The sequence below is a fragment of the Xenia sp. Carnegie-2017 genome, unplaced genomic scaffold (assembly GCF_021976095.1).
Source record: "Xenia sp. Carnegie-2017 unplaced genomic scaffold, XeniaSp_v1 HiC_scaffold_1, whole genome shotgun sequence".
Lineage (NCBI taxonomy): Eukaryota > Metazoa > Cnidaria > Anthozoa > Malacalcyonacea > Xeniidae > Xenia > Xenia sp. Carnegie-2017.
Window position 1 is genome coordinate 2,409,105 of NW_025813402.1, and position 23,776 is coordinate 2,432,880.

At 32.0% G+C, this 23,776-nt stretch overlaps 4 protein-coding genes across 5 annotated transcripts; 3 read left to right on the plus strand and 1 right to left on the minus strand.

Annotated features, from left to right (window-relative positions):
- The first annotated feature begins 7,742 nt into the window (after positions 1-7,742).
- On the plus strand, positions 7,743-10,563 carry LOC124439395 (heparan sulfate glucosamine 3-O-sulfotransferase 1-like). Of its 2 annotated transcripts, none has more exons than XM_046989622.1 (4): positions 7,743-7,925; positions 8,096-8,154; positions 8,972-9,555; positions 9,797-10,563. In XM_046989622.1, exons 1-4 carry the CDS (start codon positions 7,774-7,776, stop codon positions 10,163-10,165), a joined length of 1,164 nt encoding a protein of 387 aa, XP_046845578.1. In that variant the 5' UTR covers positions 7,743-7,773; the 3' UTR covers positions 10,166-10,563. The 2 variants fall into 2 exon arrangements, with proteins under 2 accessions (XP_046845578.1, XP_046845586.1); XM_046989630.1 differs by having other exon boundaries at positions 7,880-7,925; positions 8,825-9,555.
- A 219-nt stretch (positions 10,564-10,782) lies between these two features.
- Positions 10,783-13,723, plus strand: LOC124439410 (tetraspanin-31-like). Its single transcript, XM_046989636.1, has 5 exons — positions 10,783-10,937; positions 12,246-12,413; positions 12,632-12,850; positions 13,261-13,392; positions 13,515-13,723. Exons 1-5 carry the CDS (start codon positions 10,851-10,853, stop codon positions 13,587-13,589), a joined length of 681 nt encoding a protein of 226 aa, XP_046845592.1. The 5' UTR covers positions 10,783-10,850; the 3' UTR covers positions 13,590-13,723.
- Positions 13,724-14,617: 894 nt separating this feature from the next.
- LOC124437304 (26S proteasome regulatory subunit 8) lies at positions 14,618-21,662 on the plus strand. Its single transcript, XM_046987293.1, has 15 exons — positions 14,618-14,759; positions 15,795-15,866; positions 16,829-16,898; positions 17,072-17,169; positions 17,309-17,365; positions 17,486-17,554; positions 17,641-17,739; positions 17,815-17,877; positions 19,365-19,528; positions 19,684-19,760; positions 20,289-20,365; positions 20,489-20,587; positions 20,814-20,924; positions 20,995-21,081; positions 21,319-21,662. Exons 1-15 carry the CDS (start codon positions 14,655-14,657, stop codon positions 21,370-21,372), a joined length of 1,302 nt encoding a protein of 433 aa, XP_046843249.1. The 5' UTR covers positions 14,618-14,654; the 3' UTR covers positions 21,373-21,662.
- Positions 21,663-21,924: 262 nt separating this feature from the next.
- LOC124437313 lies at positions 21,925-23,415 on the minus strand. The gene is made up of 3 exons (XM_046987300.1): positions 23,208-23,415; positions 22,738-22,781; positions 21,925-22,606 (listed from the first exon to the last, which is right to left on the minus strand). The coding sequence occupies exons 1-3, from the start codon at positions 23,285-23,287 to the stop codon at positions 22,395-22,397; spliced, it is 336 nt and encodes a 111-aa protein (XP_046843256.1). The 5' UTR covers positions 23,288-23,415; the 3' UTR covers positions 21,925-22,394.
- Between the last annotated feature and the right edge of the window lie 361 nt (positions 23,416-23,776).

Genomic DNA, 23,776 nt, shown 5'->3' on the forward strand with positions numbered 1-23,776 from the left:
AATTATCTCACATAAACAAACCGTCTCGAATGGCGTTAATTGCACAGTAATTGACTGTGATTAGGTCTATTAATTGCTACCATTAATTACGACCATTGCAACAATGCATTTTAATCAGGTAATCCGTTTTTGAGAGCATTAATTAAAAAGCATTCGAGAACTTTTGCGACGTGATTGAAAAGACTGATAAGAAATGTTCTATGGAATGTCCAAGCTGTGGCTCTGTAAAAAGACAGTCTTATTAAGTATCTTATTGTCCGTGAGGAAATGTTTTATCTTGAACATTTGTTATGTATGTTCACCGTTAGATTTCTTCACTTGAGACTACCCACAAAGTCGCAAGACCGTTCTCCAAACATGTGTTTTAAAAATCCTCAAGTGCTAATCCTGATTAAGGAAAGCTATTTCTTACTTTGCCAAAGTATACACAGGTGTATATAGTTTGATCTACAGCAAGGTGGTAGAGACGTAAGTACTCTATATTCACCAAATATGATTATCGGATTATTTTTGTCTCCTTGGAGATCAAATATGTTCTAAACGAAGAAAAACATTGTCTCGGTCAGTCATTACAGAGAAGATAAAAGTACAGTGTTCAGACATATTGATAACTTTATTCTCGTCATCTTTTTTTTTCATTTATCATAAAGCCATGATTAAAAAATGTGTCCGCAAAAATACTTAGCCATCATACACTTCTGTTCTCTCTACTTAAAATTGAATATTCTTTAATTCCTAGAATTGCTGTATTGCAAATGATGTTGATATTTTTAACTATTGAAATGTTTCTCCATCAAAATAATTTGTTTGTATGTACCAAATACTTTTTTGAAGTATAATTGAATATATTCTTTATCTATTTAATATAGTTAGACACAGGATAGCATCGCGCTGCAGGAGTTGCAAGCCAATTTTTATTACGTCTGTCTCGTCGAAAATTTTTATATCGATACAATACCGGTCACGTAGGTGAAAATTGAAAATTGCCTTGTTTTATAAAAACGAACGAAGACAAAAAATATTGGATTTTTCTGTGACAGTGTTGCTTTTAATGGATTCTTTCAATTGTTTTCTGGTTACACTCTCTATTCCAAATCAATACATAACATGTAAAATAAAGCTAGAGGACTTTATTTTAGCCACTGTCCCCCTCCCGTCAATGATTTTGTAACAATATTGAATTTTTGAAATATGTTTCACAACCCTAAATAAGAAGATATGCTCGACAGTTGGTTAAATACCGAATAATGCAATGCTAAAAGAATATTTATACACATTTCATTGAATGTAGTAAAGTTTATTGTGTTAGATCCAAGCTTTTTTCACACTCTCTTCAATTAAAGCCAAGTTAAAGGCTACTGCTTGATCCCCATAGAAAAGACTAAAGCCATAATTAATAAGTCTTCTATAATGTGCATACGACGAATTTTCAATTGAGTCTGCTCTGACATGTGGCCAAATGTGGCCAGTCTTTAAAATACAAGCGACTAGTTTTGTGATTAGAACACGAGGACTTGTCAATAGAAAGGTCAACTTTCCGCTTATCTTGTTCAAGTAACAGCCAAACTCTTAGGAAACTAAATACTGAAATAATATTATGCAAATTACTCATTTCCTAAATGAAGGAGTGGTTTTTATCCGGATGACGACAAACATAAACATTTTATGAAATAAACAATATAGTGGTATGATTTTCAAGAACTGCACATTCTTTATAAGGTTTCTACGAACTATCTGAGACTTCTGAAAATGCTTATTTTGCAGCATAGCTCTTATACGTATATATAACGTTTCTAAAACATTCATACTCTACATTGTGATGACAGCGCTTTAAAATCATGAGTTCTTTTTCTTGATCATTTCCTGGACTGTCTTAATGATAGATGAACTCAAACAACAAGCTCAGTATAGACCGTTAAAAACTGGGTGAATCAACCTGTTAATAAGCATTTATCATCAACGATATGGGAAAATCATATTTTTTGGTATACTAACTGTTTCTACTCACTCTTTATACTTAGTTACCAATAAGTGTTTTTATAAATGTGAAAAATTGACACATTTACAGAAACACAACACCGAGCTTTACATATGTCGTTTATAATTTCAAAACAAAACTATGATATATAATTTGAAACTATATCCAACTGCTGCAGTGATTGGTATATTTTCTGCGTAAATATTCTTTCAATGCTCATTTTTCGTGCATTGTTTTTTTATCTATGCCGCAATGTATGCAATCAATTGGAATTTCTACTAATGTCTAAGATGTTGAGATTGATTTTTTACAAGATTTCCGTGACTTAAAGATTAAAAAAACGACGATTTGATTTTCGTTATTATCTAAAAAAATGTTGTGGTTTTTGATTGGCTAAGAGGAATGTGGGACTTGTCATGGTCAACAAGTAACATGGTGGGATACGCATATTTTTACATCTCGCGTGATCATAAATACTCGTCTTCTTCATATAATGTTCAACTTTATTGAACATAAATGGAAAATCATTTATTTGCTCAAAGTCTTTCAACTATGCCTGATGAAACATTTCTCATTTATTTAGTTATTGAAACTATTTTATTTCTGTGTTGTGTTGCGTTGCTTTTATCTATAGCATATATGATGTTTTTAAGAAGACGTTAATTAAAATTGATTGATGTACTTGACATTTTGGCCTTTTATCTAGTGACGTGTACTGCTGGCCAGTGGTACCATCATTTGGTCTTTTGCTCATTTCAACAATTGTTTAATGTTTATTCGGTATTTCTGTTTAATTGTGAAAAAACGTAGATCAAAATTGAGATTGTAAAATATCAACGATTGATTAGAAGATATGATGAATAAAGACATTTCTTTTATAATTATTTATACGATCTTAATTTAGTTGATTTTATCACTTTATGCTGGACTAAAGCTCATTCGTATTTCACGGATATCAAAAGCAGTAATCATTACAATCACTTCTTATTTTTTAGACGAATTCATTACATTAAACATGACCATAATACAATAGACAGTTAACTTTCACCTTGGCCTACTTATCTTCTCGTTGTGTGAAGTTTTTTTTGATTAACAATATATATCCAATGCTATAATCACTTTGAAATAAAAAATCCGCTATAAGTCCAAGACATTTATATCAACATTCCTTTTGCACGCAAAGTTGTTATTTTTAAGCTAACCTTCGTCTAAGGCAATTCAAAAAGCAACTATGAGCAGTATAACATCTTCATTCACAACTTAACTTTCTGGTTTTATAGTTTCAATCATTTTTATAGTTATGATTAAAATACGTTTGTTTGTTGTGTATCTGTCATCATCATTTTCGAAGTTCAAATTAAGACAAGCAGGCTTACTTCATTTAAATCTATAAGAAATAAAAAAATATGTTAAAAAAAGATTGTTCAATGAAGAGAGAATTTCTAAAAAATTTTTTTCGTAACTTCATGCACGCAAGATCTTCAGCAAACGGCTGTTTTTCCTTTCGAAAAGGATATTTTTAAAATTTAGTAATGTAGGACTTAATTCACATATGTTCTCTGTTTATTTGTTTCAGTTTTTTAGCGAAGTCATGATCTGAATTTGAGCAATTATAGATATATTTCATCACCCATGATTCGCCGCCACACAAGTTTTAACAAGTTCAATATTCTAAATTCTTATCACCTAAATATCAACGTCATGATACTTAAATATTTGCGTGACGATTTTAATGATGTGTGCTGAAAGATTTTAACGTGGTTTTGGTGTTAAAATGTACCTAAGTAAAGAAATTGGCTCATCGTATCTAAAAACTTACGATGTTATACACGTCAGCAGTGTTTTCTTAAAACTAGAATTTAAAGCATGTGTGTTTTTAACATATTGCACAATATTAAGGAGCAAAAGTAGTTTTAAAGTGGTTCTGGAATGGTCTACAAGCTGTGAGTGTTAAAAATTCTGCGTTTGGAGTAAAAAGTTAAAAATCTATGGCGCCATACATGATGGCGCCAACCCTTTGATGCGCTAACCAATTACCAAGGTGGCGTCGACTAGATGGCGCCAAGCTTGTGTGACGTCATTAATCGTCATTTTCTCACAAGCGAAACCATTGGGAGCAACAGAGTTTTATTTCTGTGCCATATAATTTAGAACAGGTTTTCAAAAACGTGTTTACACTTCAATTTAATACTTATTGTGATGATTTCTGTAGATAGGCAAACTATTATAAGTAATGGCAAAATGTCCATACCTTTGATCTTATATATAGCAAAAACAAAGCCTATTAATTAACACCTTGGCAGAGTTGAAAAATTAAACCATGTTGTACACTGTACATACAGAATTTTCATCATCCATTCATTATCTACAAAACAATCTTTGTTTTTAAAGATGGCGGATTATTAGGAATTAAATCACAAAATCCTGTCCGTATCACAGAACAAATTAAAACTTAAGTAAATGCATAAAGCACTCACTTTATAAATTAATATTTTACCTGTCACGTGGCTTTTTAAGCTTAAAACAATAAAAAAAATTCTGCTGTGTACGCAAAGTAAAGCAAAGTAAAGAAATTTGTTGATCAAAAATAATATGTTACGACAATATTTCATCTTGATGGCACAATTAGATAAGCATAATTGTGTTCGTTTTGATGGCAAAATTGCTGGAATAATTGAATCGATTATTTAAAATATTTTTCAGTTTTAATCCAAAGAGTTTTGACATTTTTGTATAATTAACTTGTCGACAGATGAGTAAGGATGGGTGTAGACGTTAAAGTATGACTGTAGACGAGTTTCCTCGACTTTTTAATCTCTTTTGATATGTTTATCTAACTTTGAAACCAGACATTACTAAACTGCTTAATACTTTATAACATTTTATTCTGTCGATCCTGGCGCTTTTTGCTATTAAATATAATCATCTACAAGTCACGGTAATGATAAGAAGTTGAAATTTCTGGGTTTTTTATCTATTCAATGGCTGGCTAGTAAACTCTTTATAAAAGTATTACTTGATATTTTTTCATAAAGTGAGTTTCAATTAACCCAATTTAAACATAACTCGTAATTTCAATAAGACGTTCTGTTCTATCTTTCATTTAGATTAACACATAATTAATATAAAGAAAGTAAACTTTATAGCATGTCTGTGTATGTGTTTGGTTGAGGAAGACGCCAAAGGAAATAGAGAATTTTATAGGGCCATACGACGGCTGTTGCCTGTGGGCATCAACGAGCTCCACAAATTGAATTGTACAATGTTTTTCGAGTTGTTATAATTATAATACAATAGTTCATATATACATATATATAAATCGTACATCCTTTGTCCCAAGTGCAGAAGTCACCATTTTACTATGGTGATAGCCGGGAGGGCACATTGTTATACACTTTGTATTTATATATGTATGTATTATAATTTCATTATGAAGAAATGGGAGGACTATGTTATTATTTAGCACTAAAATACAGTACTAACAGAAACACATTACGAGAGGGAGAGTGACGCAGTTGAAAATCTAAATATGTCACTGTCTCACCAAATGTTTTGGAGAGAATATTAGTTTCAGTGAATCATTGAAGGTCACTTAGCTTCTCAGTTCCCCCCACATCTTCCAACAAAGATGAACTATTTTCCAGTGATTTAACCAATAATAACGCTTACCCGTTCAAGTTGGATGACACAATATTCTTTTGTATTCGACCTCCAACATGGCTGATGCGAAAAACAAGAACGGTTAATATTTTTCAGAAGTCCCATTATCCCTCGATTTTGCCGTAGAAAATATGATGTAAGCTGAGCTCACTAAAATATCTCAATTTTTTACTACTTATAATGATATCTTGACTCTTAAGCATGTCCAATTAAATAACACTGTCTTTTTTTCACCTTTGGATTGCGTCCAGTAATCGAGTGTAGCGTTCAAGGGTTGATTCAAAAATAACCATCTTTTTTAATACGCCGCATTTGGATTCAGCTCCGCGGGATTGAAGCTGAACTGACGTTTGAACGACCTTAGCTGTATTCATCTTCTTAGCTGAAAATTTCTACCACTTGTCGAAACATCAGTCAACATCAATACCAACAGTCCTTCTCAGCACCCTACTTACCTGGACGATCTACATCTACAATTATGTAACGATATGTAAAGATAGCCTTCAAGAGCCCAAAGAACTCTCAAATTTGGCTTCTTTATTTCTTGCTTGGCCTCGAAAAATAAAAGAAATGATGAAATTATGAAAGAGTCTATTCTTTGCTAGTTCCAGACTCTTTGCTCCCGGTCCGGTGATAGCAAGGGTCGCCAATTTGGCGCAAAAAGGGCCAAATTTCTTGATTTCGTATTTTTTGGCTTCTTTTCAGTGATATACACATAAATTTTTAATAAAATAGTTGTACAATAGTATTTATCTACCAAATAACAAAATACTTGAAAATTGTAGCGTCATATTTCGTACTCTGTATTATATCGTGTGAAGAAGACTTCCACTGAAAGTCGTATTTCAAACCTGCAACCACCATATTTTTATCAGATTTAAAACGAAATAGCTCAATTATTAAATATTTTCATAAAAAATACAAAACAAAGATGACATCTGATGATTGAGCAATCGAAAATTAAACCGTGGATCAGAGAGTAAAAATGTCCTCAAAAAAACGATTTTCGCTGCACACCTCTCCCAACTAATAATTACTTTATAATTTTATGGGGAATAATGCAAAAGCAAGTAATCAATGTGACCCCAAGTGTTCACAATAAGCAGAAATTATTGTTTTATGCACGTGGCGAAGACGTCATCAATGCTTGTTAAAATCAAAAGTTTGCAAATTCCAAAATTTCTTCGTACCATTCTATAGACTAGTATGATACGAGTAAAAAAGTATATTACACCGTGTGACTCGAAGTATCAACGAATGTTTGTTTTACCATAATGCTGACTCAGCATTTTAAGGTCTTGTCTTATGCCCCAGACATACCTGCCAACTTGTCCGGTTTTATCTGCTGTGACCTAAATCTTAAAACGAATCTTCAGAACACCAGATTTTCAATCACTTTCACCCTTCTTTAATGACATATAGTTATTGAAAGAGTTTTGAAAGAATCAGGTCGGACTAAGCATTTAATGAATACAATAATTAAGCATTTTATATGTTATGCATTTAAATTTTCTATACGCTTTGTAATTATGAACTAGAAATACACTTGTTTTTTTGTGTTTGCTGTTTTTAAACAATTCTCTTCCACCAAAGTCTTCTGCTCGTCAATATGTTGGTGAATACAATTCTTTATTGACACTCACTTAGACTTGATTTGCTCAAAATTATTTTACTAAATACAAGTCATAACAAAAATTAAAAACGGGTGAAAGTGATGGAAAATCTAGTGTTCAGAAGATTTGTTTTAAGATTTAGGTGACAGCCCATAAAACCGGACGAGTTGGCAGGTCTGTCAGTGGTATAAGACAAGACCTTGAAATGCTGAGTCAGCATCATAGTATAAAAGATTCTCATTGGTTGATGCTTCATAAACGAGTGACTGAAAGTAAACAGTGTACTATAATTTGTTACTCGTTTCATACTAGTCGATCGAATGGTGATGAGAATTTTTCAACGTTGCAAATTTTTTAGTTTTGATAACTATTTATGACGTCATCGTGAAACGTAAATTTCTGCTTATTGTGCACGCTTATCGCTTCCCTATAACATTATGAAAAAAATTATTAGTTGTGAGAGTTGTGCAGCAAATGCTGTGTTTTTGAGCACATTGGTCCACGGCCTAAATAGTTCGATGCATGATAATCGTGGTATTGAATATCGATATACTTTCGCCAGTAGCCTGGTATCGAGCGGTACGACAACTCACAAATTACTCAGTAATTGTAGTTGTGCTGGGGGGTCTTAAACACAAAGTGCCCTGTGAAACGGGTGGACAATTTGTACGAAGGTGAGTTGTTTAAACGCATCGAAAAACGTTCGTATGTTTGTTTTAGACTGAACTTCTGAGAATAATTTACTTTATTGAAGTGTCGAGCGCTTAAATTATTGAATATGGATTTTTATGATCGTTCTTCCCAGTGTTTGCTTTTAGCTTGTCTTGCCTTTGTTTACTTTTAGGTCAGGTCATGGCTTTTTCGATATTCGATATTGTAGCATAACTGGCATTAATAATTACGGTGAGGCAACATTCATATATGCATTTTATAACATGTAGAAAGTCATTGAAATTATTAGAACCATTTTAGTAATCATTTTAACCATATTCTTGGTTTGCAAGCTACGCGATAGCCGCCATGTCGGATGATTTTAACAAATGATTTTCCTTATTTACTATGAAAATTTCATCCAACATGGCGAGCAGTCATTATTCCCTTTATCCCAAGGGAATGGTTGCCTCCCAGCAATTAGTACTCATCAGCATAATTAAGACATTTTGGAGATAGCCAAGCAGTTGTTTTATTGTTTATATATCTTCTATTTTCCTGAAAGCTGCCATTATCTATGAAATATCTTTACTCAAAATATGTGATGTCAAATGTTAATAAATATCAATAAATTGTATATAAATAATTAATAAGTTGTTGTCTTGTATGTTACAAAAACTTGGGCAAGTTATGATACAATGCTCGGTTTCATAATGTCATTGTTAAGAACTGGTATAGAACACATACTTTTTTTATAGGTATTACATTATTATTTCAAGCCATGCTCAAACAAAATAAAAATGGATTTAGTCTTATAAATTGACCTATACAAGTTGTATTAAATTTACAAAATATTAAGGTTTCATTTTGATATAATTGACACAAAAAAGTACTTAGTTTTGTTTCATCCTTTATGTTGCAGTACGACTAGAAAGCTGTCTTCCAGTTCAATAGTTTTGTGTGATACTACATGATAAGAAAAGTGTGTTCGTGTACAATGGTTTCCTTTCATGAATCATCAATGGTAAAATGATAAGAAAGAGAAAAATCTTGAAAGTTTCTTTTATAGTTTTTATAGCTCTTATACTGCTCTATCCATCATTGTTTCATTATGAATCAAATTATCACGAGTCTGTGATATCTAAGGTGAATACTTCAGAGACTTTAATCCAAAGAAGCAAAAAAAGTATATGTTATGATGGATGGAATACTTCATTTGCAAAAAGATTTCCGCATATTATGATTATTGGTTTTGGAAAAGCAGGAACTCGTGCTGTCTATCAAATGCTTCGTATGCATCCGAATGTTGTTGGTCCATCAAATGAACTTCGTTTTTTTTCCTCTGACTTAAAGTATAAAGGTGGCATTGATTCGTATATCAGACTTATGCCAAGAACAACGAATGAGCAAAAAACAATTGAAAAAAGTCCGGACTATATTATTAAAGCTGGAACTGCTGAAAGGATAAAAAAGGCCTTATTGTACTGTGAACGTCTTGACGAAGTCAAATTTATTGTTGTTTTAAGAAATCCAGTCGACAGAGCTGTATCAGAATATTTAGAGTGGAAAAAACATCTTAGGTTGACAAATTTAAATGATTTTCAAAAGCGTGCTCTAAAGAAATCTGGTGAAATCAAAAACCATAATATACAGGTAAGAAAATTTTGTTAATGCTTCTCAAAAAGCATTTACGATGACGAAAACTTCGCTAAGAACGACTGCTTTCTTCCTTCTTCCTTAGTTTTAAACTGTTTTCAATTTTCGCAACTGTGTTGCCAGTGTTGATTGTGAATATTTATGTTTATTTCTTGCTGTCACTTTGCATTAAGAGGATATACTGTACTGTTTAAATCATTACATACTTGATTCTCATTTCATTTCATGCTTTCTGAAGGTAAACTGCAGTATTTACTCCTATCATATTAAAAACTGGTTAAAGACGTTTGATATCAACAAGATATGCTTTGTGAATGGTGATTTGTTAGTTAAAGATCCTTTTATTGTCATAAAAAAGTTGGAAAGATGTTTGGAACTTCAAGATTTCATAACACCCCAGCACTTTTATTTTCTAAAGGAAAGAGGCTTTTATTGCCCAATGCCTTCATTTGGTCGAGTTAAGTGTCTTGGATCCAGTAAAGGGAGACCGCATCCTCCACTTGAGAAGAATTTTGAAATGAAACTGAGAAAATTTTATCAACCTTATAATATTGAACTCTATAATCTATCGGGAATTAATTTTGAATGGGTTGAAAAAAAAAGCTGAAACTTGACCACTTGCATAAAATTTTGAGAAAATTCGATCGAAAATTTTCAAGAATGAATGCAGTTTTCTTGAAAATATCGGGAAACACTTTTCCTGGGCTGCGATAAAATTTCCGTTTTTTGAAACTAGTTCCAGTTTTCAACTGGTTCCATGCTCAAAATTGGGACCAGTTGCCGGTTTGAAATGGTAGCAATTTTACAAAGTAATACTAAAAATTTGTAACTATTTACAAAGATATTTAACTTGTACAACATTGATTGTAACAAGTTTCAGTTAAAGTTACCGTAAAACCAATTATGCTTGTAAGTAAAAACTATAAGAATTAACGATTACTCTTAAGTTACAGCACTGTCTATTATGGTTGTTCAACACACAGTAAATGATAGAATATGGTCAAACGGTTACCTTTTTTATTCTGTCTAAATAAAATAAAACAGAACACAAACTGTGCTTTTTTTGCTGAAAAAGCCGCTGTCTAGAAAACTCTATATTATAGTGGTGTTACATGAATTTTGAACCGAAGCTTCATGGTTGTGCGGGCTCACCACGTTTCATATCTTATAAATTTATGTTTCAAACGTTTATAATGAGGTTTATAAATAATTCATTGCCATAATGCTGTTCACTGTTGTCGTAGTTTGTACATACGTAAATATATTCTTTGTAGAGGTGAAAAGATAACAATATGTACATTGAAAAACGTTCTGGCGTAAAGTCGTGCACATACTATTGCTCGAAAAATTCTCTTGCTGTGTTAAATGTCATTTACATTGTAAGTAATTCATTATTTTAATTTTTGTGAAACACTTTCTAAAGGCACTGTGGCTAAAGATATCATGAAATGTTTTGGACGTGTTTATTAATTGAATAAAAGCGCACGAAAAGTGCACACACAAATATTTACTTATTTAAAGATAAAGAAAAACAAAACTAAATTTTCATCGTCAAAAGTCTGTTTCTTTCTTGATTATTCATCCACCTAAATTCCCTAAAGATTTTTATGTGTTGAAGTGTTTTTTATATTTTCGTTCTCCTCATTCACAACGAGTAGGTTAAGTCGGAGAATCAAAACACAAATTCCCAATACTTATGTTCGTATTTGCCTTAACTTTACTGTGAAACTAAAATAGCAATTGAATTTTTGCAATCACCGAAAGTTGTATTTTTCAAAGACAGTCCGTCAAATTCTTCATAGTTGATTTCCTTTAATGACTCAAAATAAAAAAAGTTACGTTGAAAACACTGTATGATGTTGACCTGTCTTGAAAATGAATTTTTTTCCAGGTTAAAAATCTTTCATTTGTTTTAGCAAGTTTTTGTGGTCCATACCATCTATAAAACCATCCTGTCACCATACATTAATAAGTTTTGAAATTTTACATACACCCTGTACAATTTTGCTGAGACTTGTGTAAACAAACCAATAAGGAAAGATCTTATGAAGAAATAAATTAGACTTCTCTATTTAATTCTTCTAGTCCATATTCCAGTTAGTTAACAAGAGAATTTGCTTTGAATTGGCAAACTGCAGTTATAAAAAAACAATTCACACACCTGAAGTTCTTCAATTTTAGCTAGATAATACTGTTGTATTCCCTCATGACTTTTGTCAATTTCAATCTCCATCTACAGAAAGGAAATTGTTAATTTTAACTTGAGTAAAAAACTGATGACACAAAATCGTATTTTGGTACCTACAGCAAATTAGTATCATTTTGATAAATAATAAATTACAATGGCATCTTAAACAACTTAAGTCTCATCAAAAATTATTTGGGGCATCAACAATTCAATGGTCCCACATCATACAATCCAGTCACCGTGTCTTAACCACTCTATACAACCCAGTCACCATGTCTTTACCACTTTATACAACCCAGTCACCATGTCTTTACCACTTTATACAACCCAGTCACCATGTCTTTACCAGTTTATACAACCCAGTCACCATGTCTACCAGTTTATACAACCCAGTCACCATGTCTTTACCACTTTATACAACCCAGTCACCAGGTGCTAATCACCATGTTATAAAGCTAAATTTTGATGCTGATTTATATTTTTAACTTCCTACTTCTAGTTTCTTGCAATCTTGTTAATATCCATTGCTGTATATGCAAAGATCACAGCTGTGTTGACAAGTTTACCTATACTTGGAGCAGTTGTTGCATGTGGTGTATTTTTGTTGATTGTTTCAATATTTGGTTTGATTGCAGCTGTTCGACATCAACCAGTTATACTTTTCTTTGTATCCTTTTCTTCTATAACTATTTCATTATATATGTACAGTTATATACTACTATACATTGTGTTGACAAAAACATCAGTTTTTAATACTTTGTTCAACAGTTCTTTGTTACTGAGGCTATTACTGTGTGACTACCATATTATTCATTGCAATGTAAAATGTAACATTGGTCAAAACACTTTGAATTTTATAGCAAACAAAATTCTTAACATATAAAGTACATCATAACTATGGTGTTTTTGTTTATCTTCTTGCTATCAGTGTCTCTTGCTGCGCTAACTGTCTCCCCAGATAAACAAGAGAAAATATTGAAATCAAGCTGGCAAAAATTGGGAAATCAGACAAAGAATGAGCTCCAAGTTGCAGGAAATTGCTGTGGCTTTCATGTTTTAGCAGACCTTCAAAATACTACAATGTATCACCCTCCTTGCACTAAGGTACAAAAGAGATACAAATCTTTGAAATCTTGTTACTTGCTCCATATTTTGATCAGACCATTATGATCAGAGACTGTGGCAGGTCAGTAATTTTGTGGGGAAGGAGCTACCTAATATTCATATATGCATGCTCTATTTTATTAGTTCCTATTGAAATCAATTGTGATTACGTATTATGGAATATGAATATTAGAATATGACCCTTCACTATCAATCATCCGCCATCTTTATATGACTGGAAATGATTGATCAACTAACGGAAAGCGACACTGGGTTTTTGCAAAACGTCGTTTGTTTTGTATTGTAACCAATCTCCGAAAAATTTCATACATATATTTTGGGGTTTTTTGTATGCTTCATTTAATTTGATAGCTCAGGTATCGATTAATTAAACGTTTTTATGATTTAAGCTTCCATGTTGTAAGAAACGAACAAGAGACTTCTGTGATCAATGTCCGGCATGTTTTACATACTTTAAAGGTTCCATTGATCAAGCTCTTTCTGTGGCAGGAGCTATTGGATTGTTCTTCAGTTTCACATTGGTAAGATCAGCATTTGTACTGATGATTTTTATTAACAACAATCTCAACCGCTCTTGGTTTTTAACATTTTTTCCGTTTTTTTTTATGAACGTGTGTGGTAATGCATTTTTTGAAATTTTTAGATAATTGGCGTTTACGTGGCCTATAAATATCGCAATATAAAGGATCCAAAAAGTTCATCTGGGTCGTTTCTTTAATGATTTCAAATTCTAGATTGGAATATGCATAAATACTATTTAATGATAACTTTTTTCGTTTGAATGCTTAATTTTCTGTTGAAATTTTCTGTTTGAAATGTATTATTGACGAAAGATTTTTCTTTTCCTTCCAATCCAGTGGATTTGCTTAATCAACTTACTCTTGCAGAAGATATCTCTAATATGGGAATAGGAAAATTTTTGTGGAAGGTCTTTCTCATTTTCTCATTCACTTCTCTTTTTGTCTTTTTTTTTGAGCCAGTGAGCATGACAATTTAGGTTTTAACTATTATTGCATATGACAAAAAATCTCACCACACAACAATTTTTTGTGTCGTAGTTTTGTCGAAATTCCCTTCCTTTGCTTAATCTCTGTGACCAGACTTTCTCAATGGCAGGTTATGCTGAACTTTTATAAAACTTTTCTCTTTGCATCCGCACCAGCACCATCAATATCATTCTAACCTTATATACCAATTTTCAATATTCCTATTTCATTGGTCGAGAGTGCGTCACGTGAGAGTGATAAAATTGAACTGTTTCCTCGCTGGTGGCTCGACCGTTAGATAATGCATAAATTACCTTCGTCATCGTGAAACGTGATAAATGTGACCTTTGCCTTGACAAGTTGAACCATCGGACAATAAATGAATTAACGACAAACACGCTGTTTCCTTTGCCACTCAGTCAATAGGATAAATGTGGCCACTTTGCTCTGCAACTGGCTGCTTTATGATTGACAAGTTGAACCATCATGGTGGTAATGCTGCCAATATGGTAATCACATGCGTAATAAGATATGCGTGGCACGAAAAAATTGAATGGAGTAGCCCTACTGTATGTTCTCTATACTGTGTCTGTACTTAGCGTAGCAAGTGTATAAAAGGATTTCTAGAAAATTAACATGTTCAAATTACCATAATTTGCACAAAGATCAATGCTGATCTAGTTGATTCATTGAGATTATCTGAAGTGGAGAATTTTGATTTTGATCAGTGATTTGATATTAATTTTGATGCAAGTCATCGCAATGCACACTGGGATAGATGTAAGTTTTCTCAAAACATGGCGGCTGCTGGCCTTTCGGTAATTTCATCTTTCAACAACGACAAACGAAGTATCTTGAAAAATGATGAGTTATTTAAAGCCAAAAGCAACAAAGAAATCAAAGTATGTATTGCTCTATAACACATCTTTAAGTAAAATTGTACAGTGATCGGGAAAGTCTACATTATGTACACTAGTGTAGCGCTTCGCGTTTTTCTTATTTTTATATGTCAGGACATTTGACTCCAGTGTTTGGTTTTCGGAAGTTATTTTCTTTCCTCTGTATATTACTTAAAACTGATACCTTTCTCATAATCTGTAATTAATGGTTTGTAGTATATAAAGTATTTGTTAAAGTATCCTGGTTATATTTCCATGTGTTTTGGGATATTAATGATGTCAAAAATTTTCTGTTACGTCATTTAATGTGTTAAAGAGATTCTAAATTTTTGGGTTGTGCATACTATTTTATCAGTCAGCCAGATTCAGTAGAAGAGTTTTAGGTTCATATTAATTTTGGCAAAGAACTGAAACTAGCCAGCTTGAGAAAAATCAATTTGTTATTATGATAGCAAATACATTACAGCAACTTATACAATCTGTTAAAAATATAGTGTTATTTGGTAACTAACCAAAAATACATTGGTATCATATTACACCATGTTTGTTTGTTATGATATGAATAAGTTTGGGATTATTATTGTTTCTATTTACTCATCTTGTTGTTCTGTCCTCGTTGATCAACTAAGACTAAGAGTTGATAGTTGATACTTTTGGTACATTTGTTTGTATTGTGAGAGGTTGAGGTAAAACCTTAGCATTCTTTTCATGCATTATATAGCTATGAGACTAGTGTATTGCTATGTTGTAAGTACTTATTAACCATAGTTAATGCTTTACTGGTTTTAGCATGAGAAAATTTCAAAAGAAAAAAACAAATTAGTTTACACACTGGATTAATATGTTTACACTGAATTACTGTGCAGAACCATTGAATTGTTGATGCCCCAAATAATTTTTGATGAGACTTAAGTTGTTTAAGATGCCATTGTAATTTATTATTTATCCAAATGATACTAATTTGCTGTAGGTTCCAAAATACAATTTTGTCTCATCAGTTTTTTAATCAAGTTAAAATTAACAATTTCCTTTCTGTAGATGGAGATTGAAATTGACAAAAGTCATGAGGGAATACAACAGTATTACCTAGCTAAAATTGAGGAACTTCAGGTGTGAATTGTTTTTTTATAACTGCAGTTTGCCAATTCAAAGCAAATTCTCTTGTTAACTAACTGGAATATGGACTAGAAGAATTAAATAGAGAAGTCTAATTTATTTCTTCATAAGATCTTTCCTTATTGGTTTGTTTACACAAATCTCAGCAAAATTGTACAGGGTGTATGTAAAATTTCAAAACTTATTAATGTCTAGAAAACTATCATTCATCAAATTTCTGTAAAATGTGTTCACATCTAAGTATTTTGCCATCGTCTGGTTTATCTGAAAGAAAAACAATCAAAAAAATTCTTCTTGTAAAGAGGGAGAGTGGTTTGTTACATGCTCTATTTTAATTTCTTGGGCAAAAAAAATGAGAGTTGCAACAAGCTCATTCATGCAGTGAACTTAATGTTTATCAAATTTTCTATAATGATGATACAATGCACAACCAGCAGTGGATCCAGCATTATCCAAAATAAATTATAGCTGTTTAATTTTAAATTCAAAGTACTTTCAGAAAAACATTGGTTTTGAATTTCTAAAGAATATAATTTTACCAATGGATTTTCCTCTAAGGTACTTAAAAATGTAAGTACATGCCAAAATGTGCTTCAGAAATTTATTTTGACTTACCCTAGATCCAGAACTATGCAGAAACAAGTTCAAACTTTCTTCTCTCTAAATTAAATTATATTTTAAACCCATCATTTTCTTTGCACAAGTTGTTAAAATTGAGTCTTTGACAAACCACTCTCCCTGTTTTTGAGATTAATTTTTCTGATTGTTTTTATTTTTAGATAAACTGGAAAATACCAGAGTTACTTAGATGTGAACACATTTTTGAGAACATTTTGCTACTGCTACTCTTACTGTTACACAGTTTTATAATAATATGAATGCAAAACACAAATAAAGTTTCTTGGCTAAATATAAAGATTCTTGAGACATTTTTAAATTTATATGTATGCATATAGCTCACAGTTACAGAGAAAGTAAAAAATCTTCGAAGACTCGAGGCACAAAGAAATGAATTAAATGCAAAAGGTATTTGTGACAATAACCAGCTCAATTATATTAGCTGTTCTCACATTTGAATAGTTTAGTTTTTGTTTTCCATCCTTGATGGGAGTATTTATTTTTGATTTTAATTATTATATTTGAATGAGTGAATTGATCATTATTTCATGATGTTTATATTTCAAATGTTTTGTTATCAGTTCGAATGTTACGAGAGGAATTACAATTATTGCAAGAGCAAGGATCTTATGTTGGTGAAGTTGTCAAGCCAATGGACAAGAAGAAAGTTCTTGTTAAAGTATGTTATTGAACACCATTTTAATTCTTCTTTTATATGTGAACAAACATTATTGACAAAATACTCTGACTAATCCAACTGAGGCTGGCAATGAATATGGTGGTTGCAATAAAATCATATGTATTCTTTTGTTGTTTAGGTACATCCCGAGGGAAAGTTTGTTGTGGATCTTGACAAATCCATTGATATCAATGATGTATGTGAAATGATTATTTTGTTGTCTTGACAAATTCAATTTAAATGCATTTATATTTTTTCAGCTTGTTGTTTCATTTTCATCACTTTTTATGCTTAGAGTTTTCTTTATTTGATTTAGGTAACAGCAAACTCGCGGGTTGCTTTGAGAAATGACAGTTATACATTACATAAAATATTACCAAACAAAGTATGTGCGTTGAAGTATATGCTTTAATCAATTTCTATCTTACTCTTTTACAAAGATGTTTATTGTATTTATTATTCACCTTGTAGGTTGATCCTTTGGTAAGTTTAATGATGGTGGAAAAAGTGCCTGACTCAACATATGAAATGGTCGGTGGTTTAGATAAACAAATTAAAGAGATAAAGGAAGTATGTTCTTCAAGTTTTTTTTTCAGTTTTTGAATACTGCTTTTATTTTTGACATAATTTTTGCTTTTTCTGTAGGTGATTGAACTCCCTGTAAAACATCCAGAATTGTTTGAAGCTCTTGGTATTGATCAACCTAAGGTTTGTAAATCAATAGAAAACTAAAAATCATCATGTTAACTTTGTAAAAACAGATACATATAGTGATTCTCTAAATTAGAGCCAGTATGTTGAAGGTTCAAAACCACTTTTATAATAATTTGTCATAATATGTTAATCCATACATTACAAAACCTCCCTAAGTGGATAACCTTCAGACCAAGACCTGTACAGTTTAAATTTGAATTGCTTGTGATTTCATGTATGTTTCATTACTTTGCCATCTTAAAGTTTTCAAATTTTGGCTCTTGAGAACTTACAGACATAACAGCACTTTTGCATTTCTGAAAGAATATAGTGGACAGTGAAGGATAGCATATGTTTTTAGATAAAGTTGACCTCAGACACAATAAATATCCTATACTTTGTGGCATCTCATAGTGTGTAAATTAATGGTGTGCTTACTGTGCTATTTACCCATCATTTTGACCAAAATGAAAAAATAGCACACATCACTTTTCAACCCAGTCACCATGTTTTACCACTTTATACAACCCAGTCACCATGTCTTTACCAATTTATACAACCCAGTCACTATGTCTTTACCACTATATTCAACCCAGTCACCATGTCTTTACCATTTATACAACCCAGTCACCATGTTTTTACCACTTTATAAACCTAGTCACCATGTCTTTACCACTTTATACAACCCAGTCACCATGTCTTTACCACTTTATACAACCCAGTCACCATGTCTTTACCTTTATACAACCCAGTCACTATGTTTTTACCACTATATACAACCCAGTCACCATGTCTTTACCATTTATACAACCCAGTCACTATGTCTTTACCACTATATTCAACCCAGTCACCATGTCTTTACCATTTATACAACCCAGTCACCATGTCTTTACCACTTTATAAAAACCAGTCACCATGTCTTTACCACTTTATACAAACCAGTCACCATGTCTTTACCACTTTATACAACCCAGTCACCATGTCTTTACCACTTTATACAACCCAGTCACCATGTCTTTACCACTTTATACAACCCAGTCACCATGTCTTTACCACTTTATACAAACCAGTCACCATGTCTTTACCACTTTATACAACCCAGTCACCATGTCTTTACCACTTTATACAACCCAGTCACCATGTCTTTACCAATTTATACAACCCAGTCACCATGTCTTTACCAATTTATACAACCCAGTCACCATGTCTTTACCAATTTATACAACCCAGTGATGTTACTTTTGTATGTAGTTTATAACTTACCATGTATGTACATTATGCGCAAGTTTTGAAAATATCAACTGCTTCGTCATAATTAATGTAATATTGATTTAATTATGACACAGGAACATTTTTCTCAAAAAATAAATTTTACATGCATGTTTTTTCAAGTATATTCTCTGGAGAGCAAAAGCATGGAATAACAATGGAATTTAAGTGTGAATGTCTCACACATGACGGAAGAATTTCCCTATAGGTTTAATGATGCTTTCTGCTCTTAGGGTGTGTTGTTATATGGTCCACCTGGCACTGGTAAAACTCTTCTTGCTAGAGCCGTCGCTCATCACACAGCTTGTACTTTTATTCGAGTATCAGGTTCAGAACTTGTGCAAAAATTCATTGGTGAAGGTGCAAGAATGGTGAGAGAACTCTTTGTCATGGCAAGGTAACAAGTTAAATAAAATGTTATTGAACTTTCTCTAGCTTAATGAAAAAAATTACAGAGAGCGTGTCCTATGAATAATGTTACTTGACATTTCCTCTATTTACGGAGCATGCTGCTTCGCAATAATCTTACATGACATTTTTTCTATTATGTAGAGAGCATGCCCCATCAATAATATTCATGGATGAAATAGATTCAATTGGTTCATCACGAATAGAGTCTGGTGGATCAGGTATGTTAGTCGAAGTTAGATTATTATGGATCAAAGATTGTAAAAGGAGATAAAATAAAATGAAACAAACTCCGAATATAATATCCATCTATAACTCAATAAATGCAAAAATTATTGTATTGTTTCTTTTCTTTTACACCTCAAATATTGAGTTAAAAGATGGATGCTTTATTCAGAGTTTGTGTCATTTTATATTTTATCTAACAATCGGCTGGTAATAGATAAAAGCCTATATTATTATTTAGATATACAATAAACTAAGAATATTAAATGCAGATATGATCTTCGCACTTTGCTGGACAATTTAAGCAATTGTCTCATAAACCTGAAAAATTCAGGTGACTCAACGGGATCCCCTTTAATTTCAAACACCGCACTGCATAAAACATTCTTTCATAAAATGAAGAATATCTTTACTTAGGTTTACTGTTTAGAATTTACGTATAAGAAATTAATGTCTGCACGGCCGCTTATGGAGGATTTCTTTACTTTTAACTTGATCAATGACTTCCTTTACTGTGTTGTTCAGGGACAGCGAAGTACAGCGAACTATGTTGGAATTATTGAATCAACTTGATGGATTTGAAGCAACCAAAAATATCAAGGTTTTTTTTTATCTTCAAGCAAACAAATGACATCAATTATCGTGATTTGTTTTCGTCGTCTTACACTTTCACTGTTTTCAACATTCTCCATGAAATATTCTGTATTTTTTTCCTAATCTTTAGGTAATTATGGCAACAAATCGAATAGACATCTTAGACTCCGCCTTACTTCGACCTGGGCGTATTGATCGAAAAATTGAATTTCCTGCACCAAATGAAGAGGTATGAGTTATAACCTTGTAATGGAATTTGATGGAATTATGTGGATATATAAGGATAGCGAGATCTTCACATGGTCATGTTGGTAATATGTGAAGTAAAGGATCAAAAATAAATTTACAATTCAAGTTTCTGACTGATTGTTGTGTGTTTATCCCTCGTATTTTCTTCTGCAACGTAAAAGCTAAACTTTACCATATTATGAACGATGCGTTTTTCATCAATTTAGGCTCGTTTAGACATTTTAAAAATTCATTCGCGTAAAATGAATTTAACCAGAGGAATAAACCTTCGTAAGATTGCTGAATTAATGCCAGGTGCCTCTGGAGCTGAAGTGAAGGTAAAAATGTTGCTGTAACATAAAGATGTTTTATTTTGACTTAAAATTTTACATAAATTTCATTTATCAGGGTGTTTGTACCGAGGCTGGAATGTTTGCGTTACGGGAGAGAAGAGTGCATGTGACACAAGAGGATTTTGAAATGGCCGTATCAAAGGTGAGATTTTATGCTATAATTTCAATCTGGTTTAATTTCAATTTGAAAATGCTTCAATTTTAAGGATTACTTGCTTGAGTGTACTCTACTATAGAGCTGTAGTGAAATCCTACCTTAATACAATATAAATATCGTGCGCTTATTAAAACTTGATAATAATGTACCAAATGTAATCATTACCTCCTAAATCTTATCATTACCAAATATTGTCGAATATTAAGTTGTTTTTCCCTTTAGATCATGCAAAAGGATTCAGAAAGAAACATGTCGGTGAAGAAGCAATGGAAATAAATACATTATCTGTGAAATGGCTTTGTTATCGTTTTACAATGAACTAAATTTTCCTATAAACCGATGAAAAAGGCAGCATTAGTTGAAACATTGATTCGTGTGTTGCTGTGCTGGCTTTATGTCGAATATTTTGGTAGCGTTTTCGCATTTTAAAAACGCGTGTTAATGTTATGCATGTCACGTGCATATACCATAGTTCTTTGGGGAACTGTTGGTCACGTGGAACCAGAGAGGATTTAATGTGCATCTAAATCGTTTCTAGTTTAGCGAATAAACTTTTATGTGAGAAAGACCTTTTGCAGTGTAACATACCATTCGTTAAATTTTACGATAAGCTCTTCACATTACCATCGATGCGCATAATATGCCTTTATAATTCGGAGAAAATCTTTTTCTTTTTAAATGTCATAAATTTACCTTCTTTAAAACAATTTTAGTTGTAGTTTGTTTTTTGAGAGTTGTCAATTGAGATGAGTTCTATACTGCTTGTTGTTCAACGACCTTGTGCACGAACGTTCATAACGAAATCGAGAGACACGCTACAGAAACGGGTTCTTTATCACTCAAATTATATTTCGTTAGATTATTGTACATTTTGCGCTTCTATTACCGACTGTCTTAATTATATCTATGATTTTTTGTGGCTGTTTAGAAAGCGAATGTAACAATTGTATAATATAACATGTTGAGGTATACAGGTTGAACATTCATCAAAGAACTTCTCTCACATTTATCTTTGAACATTTAGCAAAGAACATACTGACATTTATCATAAAATATTCATCAAAGAAGGTTACGTGCATCTATTATTTGTTAAAGTCATCTTTTCCAAAAGTTTGACACCTAAACTATCATTGAATTTATGATTATTTTATGTACATTTCAATAATATTTGAAACAACTTATGCTGCTGAAACAAAACTTTCTTGCAACCAACTTTGACCACAACACCTACCATACACTATATGTTTTCACTGACAGAAATTTTCTATTTTTGTAGACAATTAAGGTAGGAAACAGGACTATTTTTTCATCATAGCTTGAACTAAGGTCCTACAGTTAGATTGGATACGTAATAAATTACTTCGATTGTATTCTGTATCATCTCGTGCTTTTTTTACGATGGCTTGAGAATCCTGCATAAAATCTTGATCCCAAGGTAATGCTGACAAACCTGATACTTCCAAACTTTTGTGCAACTGTTTAACGCATTTTTGCAATTCTTCCAGTTCATCTAATGAAAGTTTAAATGAAATTTTGAAGAGCATCTACAACATGATATGACACATCATAAAATTTAAATTTTTTACACTTAAAGAATACCAATAACTTTTTTAAAGATAATGCATCTTAACACAAATATACCTTGTAATTCATTCTCTGAGCAGGGGTAGCTTGATAATTCTTCACTGATAAAAAAGTTGACAAAAATTTAAAATGAAATAATGGTTTGTAAGTATATCATATATGTCTCTTATTTTGGCAATGGTTACACAACCAAGTGACAAATATGAATCTGTAAGGTGAAAGAAAATTATGTCAACATCCATTCCTAATATATCAATGTTAATCCCTAATTATCATCAAATCATATTTTAAAATAGTAATATGACTAATATCAACAAAATGCTATTATATGATAATGCCACTCAGATGTTAGAGCAAAAGTTAGAATTAGAGAATTTTTATTGATAGTTTTTTAATTAAAGTGAACTAAGATACAGTAGATAAAGGGAGAAGTGTTGACAAATTAGTAAATGTTGTAACAAAGGCCTCTGGACTCTCTCGTTCTCCAAAGTTTTCTATTTGTAACATTGAATCTATTTGTGACTTACAGTTTCTGAAAACACTTAAAAGATTTGTTTTGAAGAGTTTGAACAAAATTCATTGTACTTCCATCTCCTTGGACTGCCATGATTTGCTCTGAAGTGTCTGAAGCATTGAATTATAAACATACAATTAAATATATTATTGTATATATATAATTCAATGGTCTGAAGTCAAAACGTCAATGTAAATTTCAAATTGTAACATTTCCCAAATATTTCCTAGTAAATATAATCTACCACCACTGATCTCGAAAAAACTGGAATAATATTGAATGAGCCAAAATGGCGTTGGATTTTTAATTTTAACCATGGGAAACATTTATGGAAACATTACATCTCAAGCGGAGAGAAAGGGTGCGCGTGCGATGAATATGGTAAGTGCAGTGATGAAATTGCAATGCAATGGTTTGAGAGTGTATAAATGCAAGAGGTTTGCAAGCAGAATACAGTAGATGGATAGGAGTATCATAGGACATTATGACAAAGTTGTGCAACTTGTGCTAAGCTTTAAGTGCTACCCATTCAAGTTTACTTCTTCTAAATCCAACACAATCATTGAAGCACTTATGACTGTT